Source organism: Rana temporaria, chromosome 1 (assembly GCF_905171775.1).
Source record: "Rana temporaria chromosome 1, aRanTem1.1, whole genome shotgun sequence".
In the NCBI taxonomy this organism is placed as follows: domain Eukaryota; kingdom Metazoa; phylum Chordata; class Amphibia; order Anura; family Ranidae; genus Rana; species Rana temporaria.
The window spans coordinates 232,389,190-232,405,853 of NC_053489.1; the positions used below are offsets into that span (position 1 = coordinate 232,389,190).

A 16,664-nucleotide genomic window follows, 5' to 3' on the forward strand; every position below is an offset into this window, starting at 1 on the left:
GCTATCCGTTTACTATCACTGATGATAATAAATACAGTCTTGGTCACACTGAGAGTGAAATGGTATCTTAAATCGGGAATACTACTTCCTGATGGTAGTTGCAGCGCTTGGTATACAGTCACAGGTATATACCCCTCTATCTATCCCGTAAGGAATGTGCTGATCGATCACAGGTATCCCAATAGGACAATAAAGGTATCCCAGTAGGACAATTTTTGAGGATAAAAAGAAACTGCACTAGAAATTTAAAAAAAGAGGAGATCGATCTTTATGGGAGATTCCAAGAACGTGGATACTCCCATAAACTAATCTGAAAGGGCAAAAAGTGTCAGGCCGCAGCAGAGCGAGCCTTCTATCTACTGAAAATGGTAAGGAGAAAAATAGACAGCTAAATTCAGTTAGACTGATAATAACCAGTTATGGAACCCAATGGAACAATGTGCGTAAGGCTCTGGAGAAGCGCTGGAATATTCTGACTAGGACCCCAAATATAGCTGCCATAGTGGGTCCTACTCCCAAAATGGTTCACCAAAAGTCTGGGTGATATGTTGATACAATCAGAGTTTGTGACAAAGCCGAGTGCAAGCTGGTTTTCGACATACCCCAGAGCTAAGGGAATGTTCCCCTGTAACCGATGTTTGGTATGCCCCTATTTGTAGAGAGAACTAACACCTTTATGGATGCTCTAGGACAAAAAAAAGCTATGAAATTAGAGATCTATTGCTTGACTACACGAGTGATATATATGATCACTTGTCCATGTCTAAAAATCTATATAGGTAAAGCGAAAAGACCTCAAAGTGAGATTAGATAAACATCTTAGGAAATTTAATGAGAAAAATTCAGAAACACCCTTAGCGAAACATTCTCTGCAATGCCATGGTGGCATCCCTGATGGCATGAAAGTAGAAGGGATTTATATCCTTAAATTACCTCCAAGAAGGGGGGACTTCAACCTACATATCCACCATTTTTCTTTCTGGAGCAATATATGGTTGAAGTCCCTCACACCAATTGGCCTCAATACGGAATTGATTCTTCAGGTATTCCTGGAGCGTTAAGGAGTAAGTCCTCTCCTCTCCTCTCCCATCACATGGGCCGTGAATAGTTGGGCACTCTGGCTGCCTGAGTGGAAGCACCTGAAAGAAGCCTCATCTACAAACCCAGTGCTCCTAGAGCGCCCCTTCTCATTGAAATCAATAGGAAGCGCCTGAAAAACGCTTTAATCAGGGTTAAAAGTCGCATTGCATGAAAAACGCCGGTAAAGCGCTGCTAGTTTTAAACGGTTTTTGGGCGCTGGCAGTGTGAAAGGGCTCTTAGGCAGGACCACCAGCAAGAGATCACCGCTATAAGGGGCAGATGGGCTGCCGTACCGTTACCGCCCAGACGATGCTATGCTACCTCCATAGCGAACAAGGAAGGCCCGCTGCTGCAGGATGATGAGTCAGACCATACGTAGCATGCTGCATCTGAGATCGAAGGACTGAATGGCTCCAGTCTTGGCCCCTGCCTTTTCCACTACTGACAGTCACCTGGAAACACTATCTTCAGAGACACCAGAGTAATCGTGGAACTGGGAGACCATGAAGGGTGCATATGGTAGAAGCACTGTGATTGATCAGTACATCCATATATGGGATAGATTGAAGGATATATATCTGATGGTATACTAAGCGCTGCAACTACCATCAGGAAGTAGTATTCCCGATTTAAGATACCATTTCACTCTGTGTGACCAAGACTGTATTTATTATCATCGGTGATAGTAAATTTATTGCCGTATTCGACTAGTTGTGATCACTTTTAAATGCATGAATGGTCGATTTTTTTCCAGTGGAACTTATGATGCTACATTGAATGATTTAATGGAACTTGATAAAAATCTTGATGAACAGTACTAGCATAATATACGAGACATCTAGCATTATAACTCTTGGTATCACCAAGTGATAATTACAGTTTCTATCACGCAGGTCAGGAGGTCCAACCCTTCCTGCCCAACTATTCACAACCCACATGATCCTTCATATTCCATCTATTGATTGAAGTGGTTACCCTATTCGCCAGCTCATTATCCCCGGGGTGGTGCGCAGACATGATGTCATATTATACTATATATCCATTGTAAGCTTGAAGTTACCACTATATGCGATAATTATCACATGACATCACATGTGAGCATCGTGATCAGGTGTCCAGATGTCCATTTTTATAGTATATGTGTTGTCATGTTACATGTATGTCTCTGTTGATGTTTTATGTAGATGCCCTTTATTTCAGTGCTGTTATACCTTGATGGTACTGCAAAGCTACAAATCTAATATGCATTGTACTTCTCATTTTTTTTATTGTTTGATATCAATAAAATATTAATTTGGTTTGACCCTGCCCTTTGTCACCATTAGTAACTCCCCCTTGTTTTCACCTTGACTGTCATGGGGATATATGTGTGTTTGCTTTGTAAATCTAGACTGATTTTCAGAAGACTTATTTGATTTACAGTGGTCACATGTGAGTTTTATAGATGGGAATTGAGAACCGAGGGCTTTCTTTCCCAGTACAGTTTCATCATACAGCATGCTGTGTTGTCTGAAGACATTTTTCAAAATGTCTGCCATAAGAGGATTTTAATGACCTGGGCTTATCACAGAAAAAAAAATGGCATTTTGTATAAATCGCTGAATGTGATTTTTACCAAACACTCTCTGGTAGTAAACAACTATTGTATAAAATACGTGCACCAGGATTGACCTACAGTGAATTCTTGGTAAATGTCTAAATCACTGCCTTATAAACAGACCTTTAAGTCTGCTAGTAAATCAGATAGACGTGCATAATGTAAAATTCCCCATCGTGTTAAACCCTATGGATGTGTAAATGTGGCCCTATTATCTATGATTTTAGAATAAATTGGGCCATATATACACACAAATATGAGAGCAGGCTATTTTGAGGTTAACCCATGCATCCTTAAAGAAACGCGACAAACGGCAACCAGACAAAATGGTACATTCTGGTCTGTCGTCATACAAGAGTGCCCTCTGCTGCTCAACTTTATAGCTACAGTACTGCTGCATAAAAAAAAATAAAAAACTTCTGTATCTGCCAAAATTAATATAATATTAATAAAATTCCTTACCCGTGAGTTTTCAGTTACCTCCATGAAATATCTCATATTTTATAAGTTCATTGGGAAGCTGCATAGCATTTTCTACATAGCCTGAAGGAATTGTTATGAAAGCCATCTCTAGGCACCTATTTTTGGTTTTAACCTTTATTTCTCACATTTTTATTGACATCACATACTTTTTTTATTTTGTGATTATTTCAAGAGCTCTCTAAGCTCCTCTCAGAGCTCCTCTTCTGTACAGTAGGCAGCCACACTTCTGGCTGTCCGCCTCAACCATACGATGTGTGTTAACATCATCTGTTCTAGTGTTGTGCCTCTGCTATGCCATTCACAGAACATGGCACAAACCTCGTCATTATTTAGTGCTTTATAATGGAAAAGCAGAGTGAGGGGGCAGAGGCACTACCCTGAAACTGGTGTCCTTCATACACACTGTAGTAATACAGCTGTACATATCAGAGGAGCTTAGAGCCCTCCTGGAGTAATAACAAAATATTAGTGGAAATGTGAGAAATATATATCTAAAAAGGGGGTATAAATATGTCTGGAATTGGGACTTAAGTAACATTTTTTATATTTGAGCTACAGTGCATGTAATGTTTTTTTGTGTTTACAGTTTGGCTTGCCACTCAGAATCACAGCACCCTTGTCACCGAGACCACTGTTGTACCTTTCCTTCCAGTTAACCCAGAGTATTCCTCAACACGTAACCAGGTAATGCTACAGGACTCCAAGTTCACCTAACAGAGATATTCCAATTCTGTGTGTGTGTGTGTGTGTCAGAATCAACAACATTATTCTTTACTTTACAGAAAGAAGTGGTGTGTGAGAATGGCATGCGTGTCTGTGTGGGTAGTGTGTGCATATTTGCATATTTCAATTCCGGTTACTGAATCGTCTCTCTTACTGTCATTGCAGGGTTGATAGAAAAATGCCAGCCTGTAAAAATGAATGCTATATACATTGGAACCTTTGGATTACGATCATAACCTGTTCCAGGAGAATGCTCGTAATCCAAAGCACTCGCATAACAAAGCAAGTTTCCCTTAAAAGTCAATGGAAACTAAAATAATTTGTTCCGCATTGACTTCTATGGCATGCAATACCGCATGTGACCAGAGGTGGGGGGCGTCGGAGAGCCTCGTAAAGGCTCGGAGGCAGTTTGGCTGAACTCGGAAAGGCTAAAGGAACTGGGTTTTTCCAAGTATTTACAAACAGCTCTGCTTGGCTCTGGCGCCCCCGCACCTCTGGCCAAATGCGGTATTGCACAACGCTGTGTTTTGAATCCTGCTCGTTTTGCGAGACAGCACTTGCAAACCGAGTCAGGATTAAAAAAAAAAAATTATCGTATTGTGAAACGCTTGTTAACCGCGTTACTCGCAATCCCTCCCACCATTACACCATGGCTCCTCCTACCACTCGTACGTCACTACAGGATGTACCAGCCGGCAGGTGGAACCACAGCGTGTGGCTGTGAGGATCAGGTACCAAACACATCCAGACACGCACTGGTTAAATCATCTACACAATAACAGCTGCCTTCTGATGTCTTTATCCAGCATTATGCTGTCACTTGTGGCTTTGACAACATTTAGAATGCCCCACAAACCATTCTGTACTGGTCTGTAGCAAAATCTACATGATGTAGAAAATGTATGACATTGATAATGCTCTTGTCTGACAAAGTGTCTATATTCAGATGATTTTTATCATTTCAGGGAAGGCAAAAATTAGCCCGATTTAATGCTCATGAATTTGCAACACTGGTGATAGACATTTTAAGTGATGCCAAAAGACGACAACAGGGAAGTTCAGTATCTGGATCGAAAGGTAAGTTAATATTTGCTGACGATACTGGCAAAATTTACCAGGGATTTCAGTGTTTTACTCATAAATTACATTTTTTCAACAGGTGTTGCTTTATTTGCTTTTGTGTCTTTGAATTGAATTTTTTTTTTCTTCAAGCAGTCGTGCTCAAGAGGGGAAAAAAAATTGCTGAGCTCTTCAAATATTAGATAATTTTTGCATAATAAACCTCTATATGGAGGCGTGTCTTTTATCTTCTCGCTTGTCAATTCACAGAATACACAGCTTTCTGTGAATGGAGAAGGGAATTGGGGGGGGGGGTAAACTACTTTGCTTTCCTGTATGAGAGCCACAACAGTATCTGGTGCAATTGTACAGTAAAGAGAACCGATTTGCACATTTAACATAAATGAGTAGAGGTCAGTTTGTTTTAAAAAAAACACCTGTGCAGAACAATTGGAAATGTATTGCTCCAGTTTAGCATGTTATACATCACCTATAACTATGTTCAATTGCAGATAATGTGGAATTGGTGTTAAAAAGTATAAGTAATCAACATAGTACAGAAAGTCAAGATTATGACCAGCCAGATTATGACAGTGTGGCATCAGATGAAGAAACAGACTTTGAGAATGCTCCAGCTAAATCAAATAGAGAAAAGGTAAGTTTTTTAATTTGCAGAAATGACCTTGTTGGTACTAAAATATATAATGTATTTAAGATATGTATGTGTAAAATTTAAGGTGTAGACACCTCCCTTAGCAAGAATAGACTTAGTTATGCTAATGGCGCCACCCCCCAAATAAAAATGTTATTAAACCCAGGACCCTGCATTCACTGCTAATTACCTTTTCTCGTCAGCAGTATATAATAGTTTTGGGCATGAATTGGGCATTGCATAAATCTATGTGCCGCCGACTATTTAACCACCCCCCTGGCAAGCGCTGGCCGTCTGCAGATGTCAGCAGTATGCTGGATCTAATAGTATATAGATTTTTTTTTGGTGAACCCCCGCTTTAAGGACGTGGCAGACAGCTTCCCTGCCCACTCCTTAACCAACACTTCTTCACACAGAATTCGGCTTGATCAGTTTTTAACCGATTCAAATCATTCTGAAAATTTATAATTCGTTATAAAATGAAGAAACAAAACCAAATATTTTTCCGTTCTGCACTCTTCTAGCGGCTTTGCAGAGTACAAACAAAACAATCACGTTGGTCAAAGCCAAAGTTGTTAGAAAGCCACACTCATCCAAAGTTGCATCAAAATCCCACTGAAAAAGTTGCATCGAAGTCGCAATGGAAATCATGCTATTTTGAAGTCGCACAAGTGTGAATGCGGTCTAAAATGTACCTCTGGTTTGCCATGTTTCCCCACTGACAACTCTGCATTCTCCTTTTGCTGATCTACAAAGTTCCCCACTGTCAACTCATTTATTCCTAAGGAGGCCAGTTATGCCTTCTGAAAATTGTAGTTGCCTGGATATACTTATACTTACCCTTTTGCATCAGTACTTTGACCTGCAACAAAAAAGAAAAGGAATATGCCTACTATTTCCAGGTCAGTGGCTGAAACTGTATTGAAGACCGTGTCACTTGACAGGCAAGCAAGCAGTATGTTAGGAAGGTGGCTAGGAATATCAACCTCCATATTTCTTATTACAGGTTTACTTTAAATCCTAGAACAGTTTGCTAACTTTATTGTATATAAAAATATATAATTTACTTCCCAGAGTTTGGAAGGTGATGTGTCTGATGGGACTGTCACAGCACAAGTTTTTCTGGATGTAAAAAATGCCCTGGCTGCATCAGAAGCAAAAATTCAACAGCTGATGAAGGTTAATAGCAATCTGAGTGATGATCTCCGGATAATGCAGAAAAAGGTAAACCTTTACACAGATTATACCTGTTCTAAATACAGTTTTTATCAGAATCTAGATTCATTGCTGGCAAATGGGTTAAAGGGTAGGGTTTCTTTAGGAAAATTTCATGTATATTTGTGTGTTTTTTTTCTTTTTTTAGATTTTTCTTTTTTTTCCCCTCAGTGCATGGGGGCTTGATGGTAACCAACTAAAATTATTTAGGGGCACTGTCATTGTTTGTACCTGTTTTTTATTTCAAAACGCCCAATAAATGTGTTCTGGGGAAAAAGAGAAAATCTTTAGGGGCATTTTTCCACAAGAGGCTAAAGCCTAAAGCCGCTTCTGTCAACTTTTCATAATAGTAAAATATGAGTCTACAAGAAGAATCCAAATCCATGATCTATCCTGTGTTGGTACCTGCAAATTTAAGTATCCCTATATTGGCCTTTCCCAGTATGCAGGTGCAATATCACACTTTTAGGTCTGGGGTTGACAACCTTGAGGAGAAGGATCTACTTTAAGAGGAACTACACTAGTTTTTTTTTTTTTTTTTTTAAGTCAGTAGCTACAAAGGCTGGCTGTGACTTCCTGTTTCACATCCAGCTCCCCACTGTGCATGCACAGGATCACGCTGCAATTTCGAACTGTTTCCACAGCCTCCTGGGACATGACATTGTTAATTCTCGCCAAGGTGAGGTGGGAGCAGGTACCTGTCAGAAAAAGGAATCTACTCCCCAGGAAAAATAAGCATGTTATAATTACCTGCTCTGTGCAGTGGTTTTGCCCAGAGCATCTCTGATCCTCCTCTTTTTGGGTCCCCCCGCCAGTGCTCCTGACCCTTCCCCTTTGCAGAGTGCCCCCCCGAAGCAAGCCACTTGCTATGGGGGCACTTTTGCATGCTCGCCCCCGAGCTGTCCATGAGACAAACAGGGGTTGATTTACTAAATCTGGAAAGTGCAATATCTGACGCAGTTCTGTATAGAAACCAATCGTCTTCTAAGTTTTATTGTCAAATTGAGAAGTTGAAGTTAGAAGCGTATTGGTTACCATGCACATCTGCTTTTACAATTTGCATAATTTGGAAGAAACCTTTTCCAATTTCAGGCAAAGACAGAGCAACCGGTTTGCGTGCATCCTTTCACCCTACAAGCTGGATGACAGAGGTCTACTCACTTCAAGACTCTGCAAATTAGTTGGCAGTGCTGACAAGAAGATCTGAGGCAGCTACTGTCCAGTAAGGCAATTTTGCTTGACTACAGACTGCTGTGAAAATCTCAGCCCAGCTTCAGGCACCCAGTGAGAAGCTGCTGATTTCTATGGCCAGATTTTATTGCCCTATGGAAAGCAAACCAGGTCTGTACAGCGGTTGCCTCAGTAGTGTTATGGAGACCTCCTATCGACTGGGGAGGCATGTATCATGCATTTTTCTTCTGTTACTGTGTTTAGGATAAATAACTGCCCTAAAAGAGACCCTTTTCCGTTATTTTCACATTTCATTTAGCCTACCTAATTAGCAATTTAACGTGCAGAAGAGTTCAAGGGTCAATAACAGCATGACAGAGTGTCACTAACCCAAGTGGCAGTAGGTGAAAACTAGATATTGATTAAAGACCACTGACAGCAGAGCAGACCAATACATGTGCAGTCTTCCTCTCACTTATTGAGTGGTCGCCTGTGCTTAGAGAAGATGGTATGGAATCAACTGATGGGATTCAAAAAAAAATTGTTTCCCTTTTGTGCATGCAACCAGCAGACGGTGCCTGCGTTTTATTTGTGGATTTTCTGCAGTTTAAGGCCTCGGTTCACACTAGCTGCGGCCGCAGCTCACAGCAGCGGATCCTGTGCATCCCTGTTCTCTATTTCAGTTGTGAATCAGGTCTGAATTTTTGCCTGAATTCAGACCTACCGGTATAACAAAGCCAAAGATGCACAGGACCCTTTTCTAGTGCACTTCACGGCTGCCGTTAAGGTGTGTGAACTGGCACCATTGAGAGCCGGTCACACTCTCCTGTCATGCGAATTGGATGCACGAAACCGGCATCCAGTTTGCACAAGTGTGAACCCAGCCTAAAACACAAATTGCCCAAGATCTATTGGCTACTAGCCCACAATTCACTGTAAGGTCCCAAGATACAGAAGCTTACCCTGGCTTTAGTTTGACAGCTTGTCTGCCCTCACCCAAGAACTTCACTAAAAAATTGAACTTTGTGTCCCCTTTCCCCAGTCTATCATGCAGTTGGTGGTGCCTGAGAATTGCCCTGTGAGGAAGTATGCATTTTCTAGTAGGCCCTAAGAAAGTCACTATTTGCATCGGAACGTTCGGACTTTAATAGAGAAGAGGCCTGGGGTATGATGTGGCACTGATTGTGCCTTCTATGCAACCCAAGGCTTGGTTTATATTAGGGCTATCAAGGTACACTTTAATCCTGGTATTGCAGCTTGATGGGTTTGACATTGTGTATTTTATATTTGTAAGTTGGACTGTAACCTACTGATAAATTATAAGGGAGTTGAGGGTTTGACTGCTGCTTTTCATTGATATGATTTTATTTCAATCAGAGTGGCAGCCAAATTTTACTTTTTAGCAAGGACAGTTCCTTAAGCATATTCTTATAATGTATTTAATTAGAATGGTGGCGCTGGTCGTATGATCAATATCTGATCTTTCACAGTTACTGGAAAAAGACTAATTAAAGAAGACGAGGAGCTACTCCTGCTGTCAATATGTTTCCTTCATGGATGGGTCATTTTCTTTTGGTGGTGTTTGAGTTTAGTACAATTCAGACTGACTATAATAGTGGGAAAGGTTATCATATATCTTTTTCTATGGATCGAAGAGGAGAAACAAGAAAAAAACAAAACCACTAGAAAACTACAAGATAATTTAGGGATTTTTTTACTTTCAGCTTCAGTGCTGCATGATTTCATAGCTATGGTCATTCTTTTCATGAACAATCTTATTTTTTTTACCTTTTAAAAATGTATGGACTTTCTCTATTTGAGTAAAATAAATAAATAGATCAGATACTTTTGCAGTGAAAGGCTCAATTTATTACTAAAAGAACCAGTAAGCCTAAGGCCTCGTACACACGGCCGAGGAACTCGACGTGCCAAACACGTCAAGTTCCTCGTCGAGTTCAGGGATGAAGCCGCCGAGGAGCTCGGCGGGCCACCTTCTCCCATAGAACAACGAGAAAATAGAGAACATGTTCTCTATTTTCTCGACGAGTTCCTCGGCGGCTCCATCGGGCCAAAAGTGTACAGACGACAGAGTTTCTCGGCAGAATCCGGCTCTGACCGAGTTTCTCGCCGAATTCTGCCGAGAAACTCTGTCGTGTGTACGAGGCCTGAAACATTATTGAAAAAGTTACTACTAAGTATATATAAAGTCAAACTTGTTTGTTTTTTAGTTTTTTTTTTGGATGTTTTAAACCCCTGTCAGTTTTTTTTTTTTTGTCTCATCAAGGGGATTACTCTTCACTTTCTGTCCTGTATACACAACAGGAAATAGAAGGAAATCTCTCCTCCTAGTGAGCGAAAGGCCATCTTAGATTTGTTCCCCTTATATTTCTTTTCTGGTGACAAATAACAGAGAAAATTCTGTAAAATGCGGGATAGCAATAAAACCTGACAGAGGTTCTAACTCCTAACTACTCATTTCAACGCTAAAAGCACACTTTAATATAATGGCTTTTCCAGTCCTTCGATAACGTGGTTGCGTTTGTCTATTTTTCAGCCTTTTTTTCCCCCCCTTAAAGTGGAGTTCCGCTGAAAAAAATAAATAAAATAAAAGTCGGCAGCTACAAATACTGCAGCTGCTGACTTTTAATATTAGGACACTTACCTTCCCAGGGTGCCCACAATGTCAGAAGCCGATCTGTCCCTCGGCTCTCGGGTGCTGCTGCCTTCATATTTGGTAAGGGAATCAGGAAGTGAAGCCTTGCAGCTTCACTTCCTGCTTCCCGACTGTGAATGCGCAAGTCGCGCTGTGCTATCGCACTGGTCCCTGCTGTTTTCTGGTACCTCTGTGTCTCCCAGAAGACAGTGGGGGGGGGGGGGGGCGGGGAGTTGGCGGTGTAATGGTATTAATAGTTTGCAATAAAAAAAGACACTTTCTGTCAGGATGAAGATTTTTGTTGTACTTGCTGAAACTGTTCTTGGCCTGAAAACTGTAAAAATAATGCAACCACCATATTTAAGGACTGGTAAGGTACAACATGTTAAAATTGTGTTTGAGTTCTCCTTTAAGGTATATTATGTTTGTGCCTTTGCAATACTGTTTGATCAGTTTTTTAGAGGTTGACTTAAAGTAGAACTAAAGGTAAAACTTTTTTTTTCATTGTGGATAGCGTATGGTAGGGTTATAACACCTGTTGGTTTTATTTTTGCCATCTGTGTCCCATTAGGGGTAACCTCCCTCACTTCCTGCCCCCATACCCAAAACGGGAAGTGAGAGAAAATCCATCTAGTGAGGGAATCCCTCGCTGTCCCCAGATCTAGTGTCCCCATTGGAAGATTTCGCCTCTTTTCCTGTCCTGGAACAATCCCAAATTTGTGTTTTTCTGTTACTTTCATTGATTATGGTAAACTGGACGAATAGGGTGAATCTCCCTGACAGAAGCACAGACAGCAATAAAAACCTGTCAGGTGTTCTAATCCCTCTATACTTCATCCGCTGCCTTTAGTTAAACTTTAAACTTTAATCTGTAAAATGCTGATCAACAGAGCATAAGGCAGAATGCTCTTTCCCTCTCATCAAACTGTGTGCCTAGTGGAAATGAAGCCATTCCAGTAATTCTTTAACATGACCAATATTTTTTTCATCTGGGGCGCAATGTTTGTCAATGTTATTGCTCGTTTGTATAGGTCAAGTAGTATTTTAGGCTTGCTGGTTCATTAAGATGGCCTCTATGCTATTTATTTTGTTTAGAGTTTTTTTTATTCATTCTTCTAAAGGATTCAGCAATAGATGTGGCTGGCAATGTGTGTGTATATACACTTTCTTGCAAAAGTTCCAGTCCCTTAACTAATTTTCTTCATTTTACTGAACAGCAAATCCTACACTGAGCCCATGCTTGTAGCTGCCTGGAACTGATGTCAGTTTGACGGTATAAAAATGTCTATATTGTAGATAGCTGCAACTTTCTGATCATCTAGTTGCTTTATCTGGCATATTTTTTTTACATAGCGGTTTATTAAAGAAAGTGGATGATTAAACTTTACCCCCTAATTTGGCCCTTCATAAAGGAGAAGTCCAGCCTAAGCTCGTTTGGCTGGGGTTCTCCTATGGGTCACAAGAGTGCAATTCGTTTTGCACTCCTGTGACCTGTTTTTAGCAGAAAGCAGACTGAAGTCCACTCTCTGCTAACGTCACAGAAATGAGTCCAGACAATAAAGTCTGAATCTGCCAGGTGCCTGGACTGATACCCGTCTCATCCTCTCAGCAAGCCGATGAGAGCCTGAGATGGCCGCTCCCTGCCCCTTTACAGCTCGGCACTCCAGTGAGCGTGGAGGAGCAGAGCGGAGAGCTGCTGATTGACAGTCAGCAGTTCTCTGCTCGTGAGCTGTGAGAACTGAGCCATCGATGTTGTTCGATCGCTTGGTTCCCAGTGTAGAGGCTCCGGGGGACAGCTGCAGCATCGGACCAATGCTGCATCCACCTAGGTAAGTATGATGGAGGAAAAAGCCCCAAACCCATACTCCTCTTTTAACTCCCCCCGCCCCACCATAGTTCTTAGATTTTTATTTTTCAATCGTGCTATTGAGATGTTTTTGCATGTGGTTACTTTTTTTGTCAGTTAGTTTTAGCATATAGTACAGCATAAAAAAGTACATAAAAAAAAAGCCTTAATTGAATTTTTATATATCTTCACCAAGCTTTTAGAAAGGATCATTTTTTGAGGATTTAAGTTCCATTTGGGCAGTCCAGTACTGGTCATTTTAGGGAAAAATCATATTTTTTTATTTTTTTAATTCTATTTACCTTTCAAATATACACAATATTAAAGGATAAGTTCACCTTTTGTAACATGTTACACCCATATTCAGGGTGTAACACGTCCCCATCTCCCCCCCCCCCCAATCTCCCGTTCTGACAGCTAGCGAGGGATCTTTACACCCCTGACCACCACCCGCTAGATGTCACAATCTGCAAAAAATGTGCTTTTATTTAAAAAAAAATACTTATTGGAAAGCGATATCCCCAAAAGATAGATGTATTTACTACACTTTAAGTGAAACAAACTGAGATTTACTGTTCACATATTCAGTTACTACACGTACATATTTTGTTGCATTGCCATTTTCATAAATAACTGTATTAAAGCGTTGGTAAACCACATAAAAAGAAAAACTGGGCCCCGGGCAGTTAGGGTCATAATATGCTAGTATGCACTGGACATAGGAGATATTTACAGTACCTAGAGGTAAAACTTATTATAGGCTTACCTATAGGTAAAAAACAACAAAGGGAGTTTATTTCCACTTTTTAAATCTTTGGAGTTAAGTACATTACCAGCTGTGTTGGAGTGATTATGGCCTATTTTTTGTAAGGCAGATTTGCTCTAATTTGTTCAAGTTTGAGAACCTGTTACTATACGGAATAAAAAAACTGAACCAAGATCACACCCAAATAGTGTACTAAGCTGTTTTATACATCCCTAAAAGAATGTTCCGCAGAATATTAATGTGTGGGGTAAATTACCACTGCAAAATATTCCCCCCCCTTACCAATAACCACTTCCAGGCCGACCTATAGGAGATTTACTGCTACAGAGTGGCCCTCCTGTGCAGGGGGAGTGCGCACGCAACGCCCGCAGGCTGATTCTGCTGTGAATAATCGCAGAAAAAGCCGATCTGCGGATGCCAGACATCGGATGTCCACCGTCACCTGCCGATCATAGGTTAAATGCACAGAACAGAGATCTGCCTATGTTAACAAGGCAGATTGCCATTCTGACGGGGGAAGGGATGGATTTTGTGTCCTTCATAAAAGCACCACACATTGTACACACAAACACTGGCTAGGCACACCATTAACCCTTTAATCGCCCTAGATGTTGAACCCTTTCCCAGCCAGTGTCATTAGTAAAGTGACGGTGCATATTTTTAACACTGATCACTTTATTAGTGTCACTGGTTCCCTCAAAGTGTCAAAAATGTCAGTGTCCGATTGACCGCCGCAACATTGCAGTCCCCTTATAAGTTGCTGATCGCCGCCATTACTAGTGTGTGTGTATATATGTATGTATATGTATGTATATGTATATATTGTGTGTGTGTGTATATATAATATATATATATATATATATATATATATATATATACACACGCACAATATATATATATACACACATATATATATATATATATATATATATATATATATATATACACAATATATATATATATATATATATATATATATATATATATATATATATATTGTGTGTATGTATGTATATATATATATATTATGTATATGTGTGTATATATATATATATATATATTGTGTGTGTGTGTGTGTGTGTGTATGTATATATATATATATATATATATATATATATATATATATATATACACACACACAATATATATATATTTTTTTTTTATTACTTTTTTTTTTTAATGGGACATGTTTTATAGCAGAAAGTAAAAATTAAAAAAAAAAAACTAGTTTATCTGTCTTTATTTGTTTATAACAAAAAATAAAAAAATAAACGCAGTGGCACATACCACCAAAAGAAAGCTCTATTTGTGGGAAAAACATTACATACATTTTACTTGGGTACAGCATGGCATGACGGGAAATTGTAAGTTAAATAACGCAGTGCCGTATTGCAAAAAATGGCCTGGTCATGAAGGGGTGGAAGTGGTAAACAAAGTTGGCCAACAGTGTTTCAGGGTAGGTTTTTATGTTCAGTAAATAGGTTTTTAAATTCTATATGCTTTTGCAAGGCATTGGATATTGCATTTCATTACCTTGGCCTACATCAATCTCTGCTGTTGTACATTATTTATATGCTGCTTTAGTGTAAAGTTTGTTAGCCATAGTACTTAAAGTATAAGTCTTGAGCTCTGTCAGCTGGGAATCTGAATAGCAATATAGTGGGAAAATGGTGTTATTTCATAACACTGCAGTACCACCAGACAGTCCACTTCTTTTGAGGTTTTCTGTAAATTGGGATAGACATTTGATATTGCCTGTCATTTATGTACAATTTTGTAAGCAATTGATAATAAAAATCTATTTAAACATTTTTTTCTGGATTTGTTTGGATGATTATTTGTTCATTGCAACGCTCCTATTGCTTTGCTTTGCTGCTTAATTTTTTCTTTCTTGGCATCACTGCTGACGTCTGGTGGTAAAACAGTGAGTTCTAGCTGAACTGTTTTTCACTTCAAGGACGAGAAATATTTGGCATGACACAGGAATTATCATAGAATATGTTTATTTTCTTGGCTTATCCAAAAGAAAAGATAAAAAGGCAACCAACCGGAAATAAGTTCTCGCATCTTATCTTATTAACCGCTCTACAGGTGTATAACTTTACGTGAAAGCTCCATATTTCATGAAAAAGCTTGATCATCTGCTTATTCCATTTATACTGGAATGTGGTCTTTTTAATGGCATGTACTAGCTCCTAGTTAATTTCAGCATGTACAGAATTTTATATTTACATTTGATTACTTTAGAAGAGCTGTTTGTCCACCTATTCACCGTACATCTATTATAAAGCAAATTGCAAAGTCCCACTGGTGAACATGTTTTTCAGCTCCAAACACTGCAATGTGAAAACACCAACCTCAGGAGACAGGCCACAGCAAATCTATATCAGGTCCCTGCTGGGTCAGAATTTGCAGACCTCGCCAACCCACCTTCACTAAAGAGACGGCCTTCAGGACGAGGTAGTAGACCCATGTCTATGTATGAGACTGGATCAGCTCAGAAACCCTACCTCCCATTGGGGGAAGTTTCATATCCAGAGGAGGGCATTAAAAGACTGCAGCCTTTTCCACCACATGTAAGTAAACAGAGTGCTTCTCCCACTTTTTGCATGCTTTGCTGTTCCAAATGGCATTTGTGCTACCCCATTTTTTTTTTTTTTTAACTGTTATTTTAATAAAACCAGCTATGATCAATTCACTAACAGTTGTGCATCCAACTATGGTGTACACTTTTTTTTCCCCAGTTACAGGATGTTTTACAATCTTTTTCAACATACATACTAAAAGACTTTCAAGAGCAGTCCATGTCTACAAAAGTTTTTTGTAAATTTCCCTTCGTTATTTCGGGTATAAAGCATTATTTTTGTCAACTGTTATTGTGACTTCTCTTGGTCCACATTGGACCTTTAGGTTTATTACATTACCCAATTAGGGGTATAGGTGTTGAAATGGTAGCAGGCCTACATTTTTTCCCAGATGGTTGCAGTGTTCTGCACCTAAAGCCCTTTATTTTTAGAAGAACTGATTTCATTCTAGATTATATTCCTAGAATTTAAAAGGAAATATATCACCACGGACACAGCCTGCTCTGCTTTATGGGTAGCCGCATGTAAAGGGACCGGCTGTCTATTTACACCGGGCTGCCTGCCAATCTGGTCCGGCCAGCCAGAGGGGAACGTATTCCCTTATGTTTTTTTTTTTTAGTGGATCAGACCCTGAAGTAGCCATGTATAAAAAAGTCCTTTTATATCTGGTGCTCCATAGAGGGGAATGGAGAGTCTGCATGTCTGAAAAATGGACAGCCCGACACGATCAGACCTCTCATGTGAAAGGGGCCTTGGTAAATGCCATAAATCAGGATATAATGTATATATATATTTTTCCTTAGCAGCTTGAGATATCTTGCTGTATGTCAAGTTA

General features: G+C 39.7%; 1 protein-coding gene across 9 annotated transcripts in view; it reads left to right on the forward strand.

Moving 5' to 3' along the window:
• GIT2 (GIT ArfGAP 2) overlaps window positions 1-16,664 on the forward strand; it is a 115,458-nt gene that overhangs the window by 53,166 nt on the left and 45,628 nt on the right. For 8 of the 9 annotated variants that reach the window (XM_040351559.1, XM_040351567.1, XM_040351527.1 and 5 more), the window contains 5 exons: window positions 3,747-3,844; window positions 4,849-4,960; window positions 5,455-5,597; window positions 6,669-6,818; window positions 15,572-15,820. In XM_040351559.1, the coding sequence (XP_040207493.1) occupies window positions 3,747-3,844; window positions 4,849-4,960; window positions 5,455-5,597; window positions 6,669-6,818; window positions 15,572-15,820 (752 nt within the window). The remainder of the gene's footprint in view (window positions 1-3,746; window positions 3,845-4,848; window positions 4,961-5,454; window positions 5,598-6,668; window positions 6,819-15,571; window positions 15,821-16,664) is intronic. The other variant, XM_040351593.1, reaches the window with a different exon arrangement.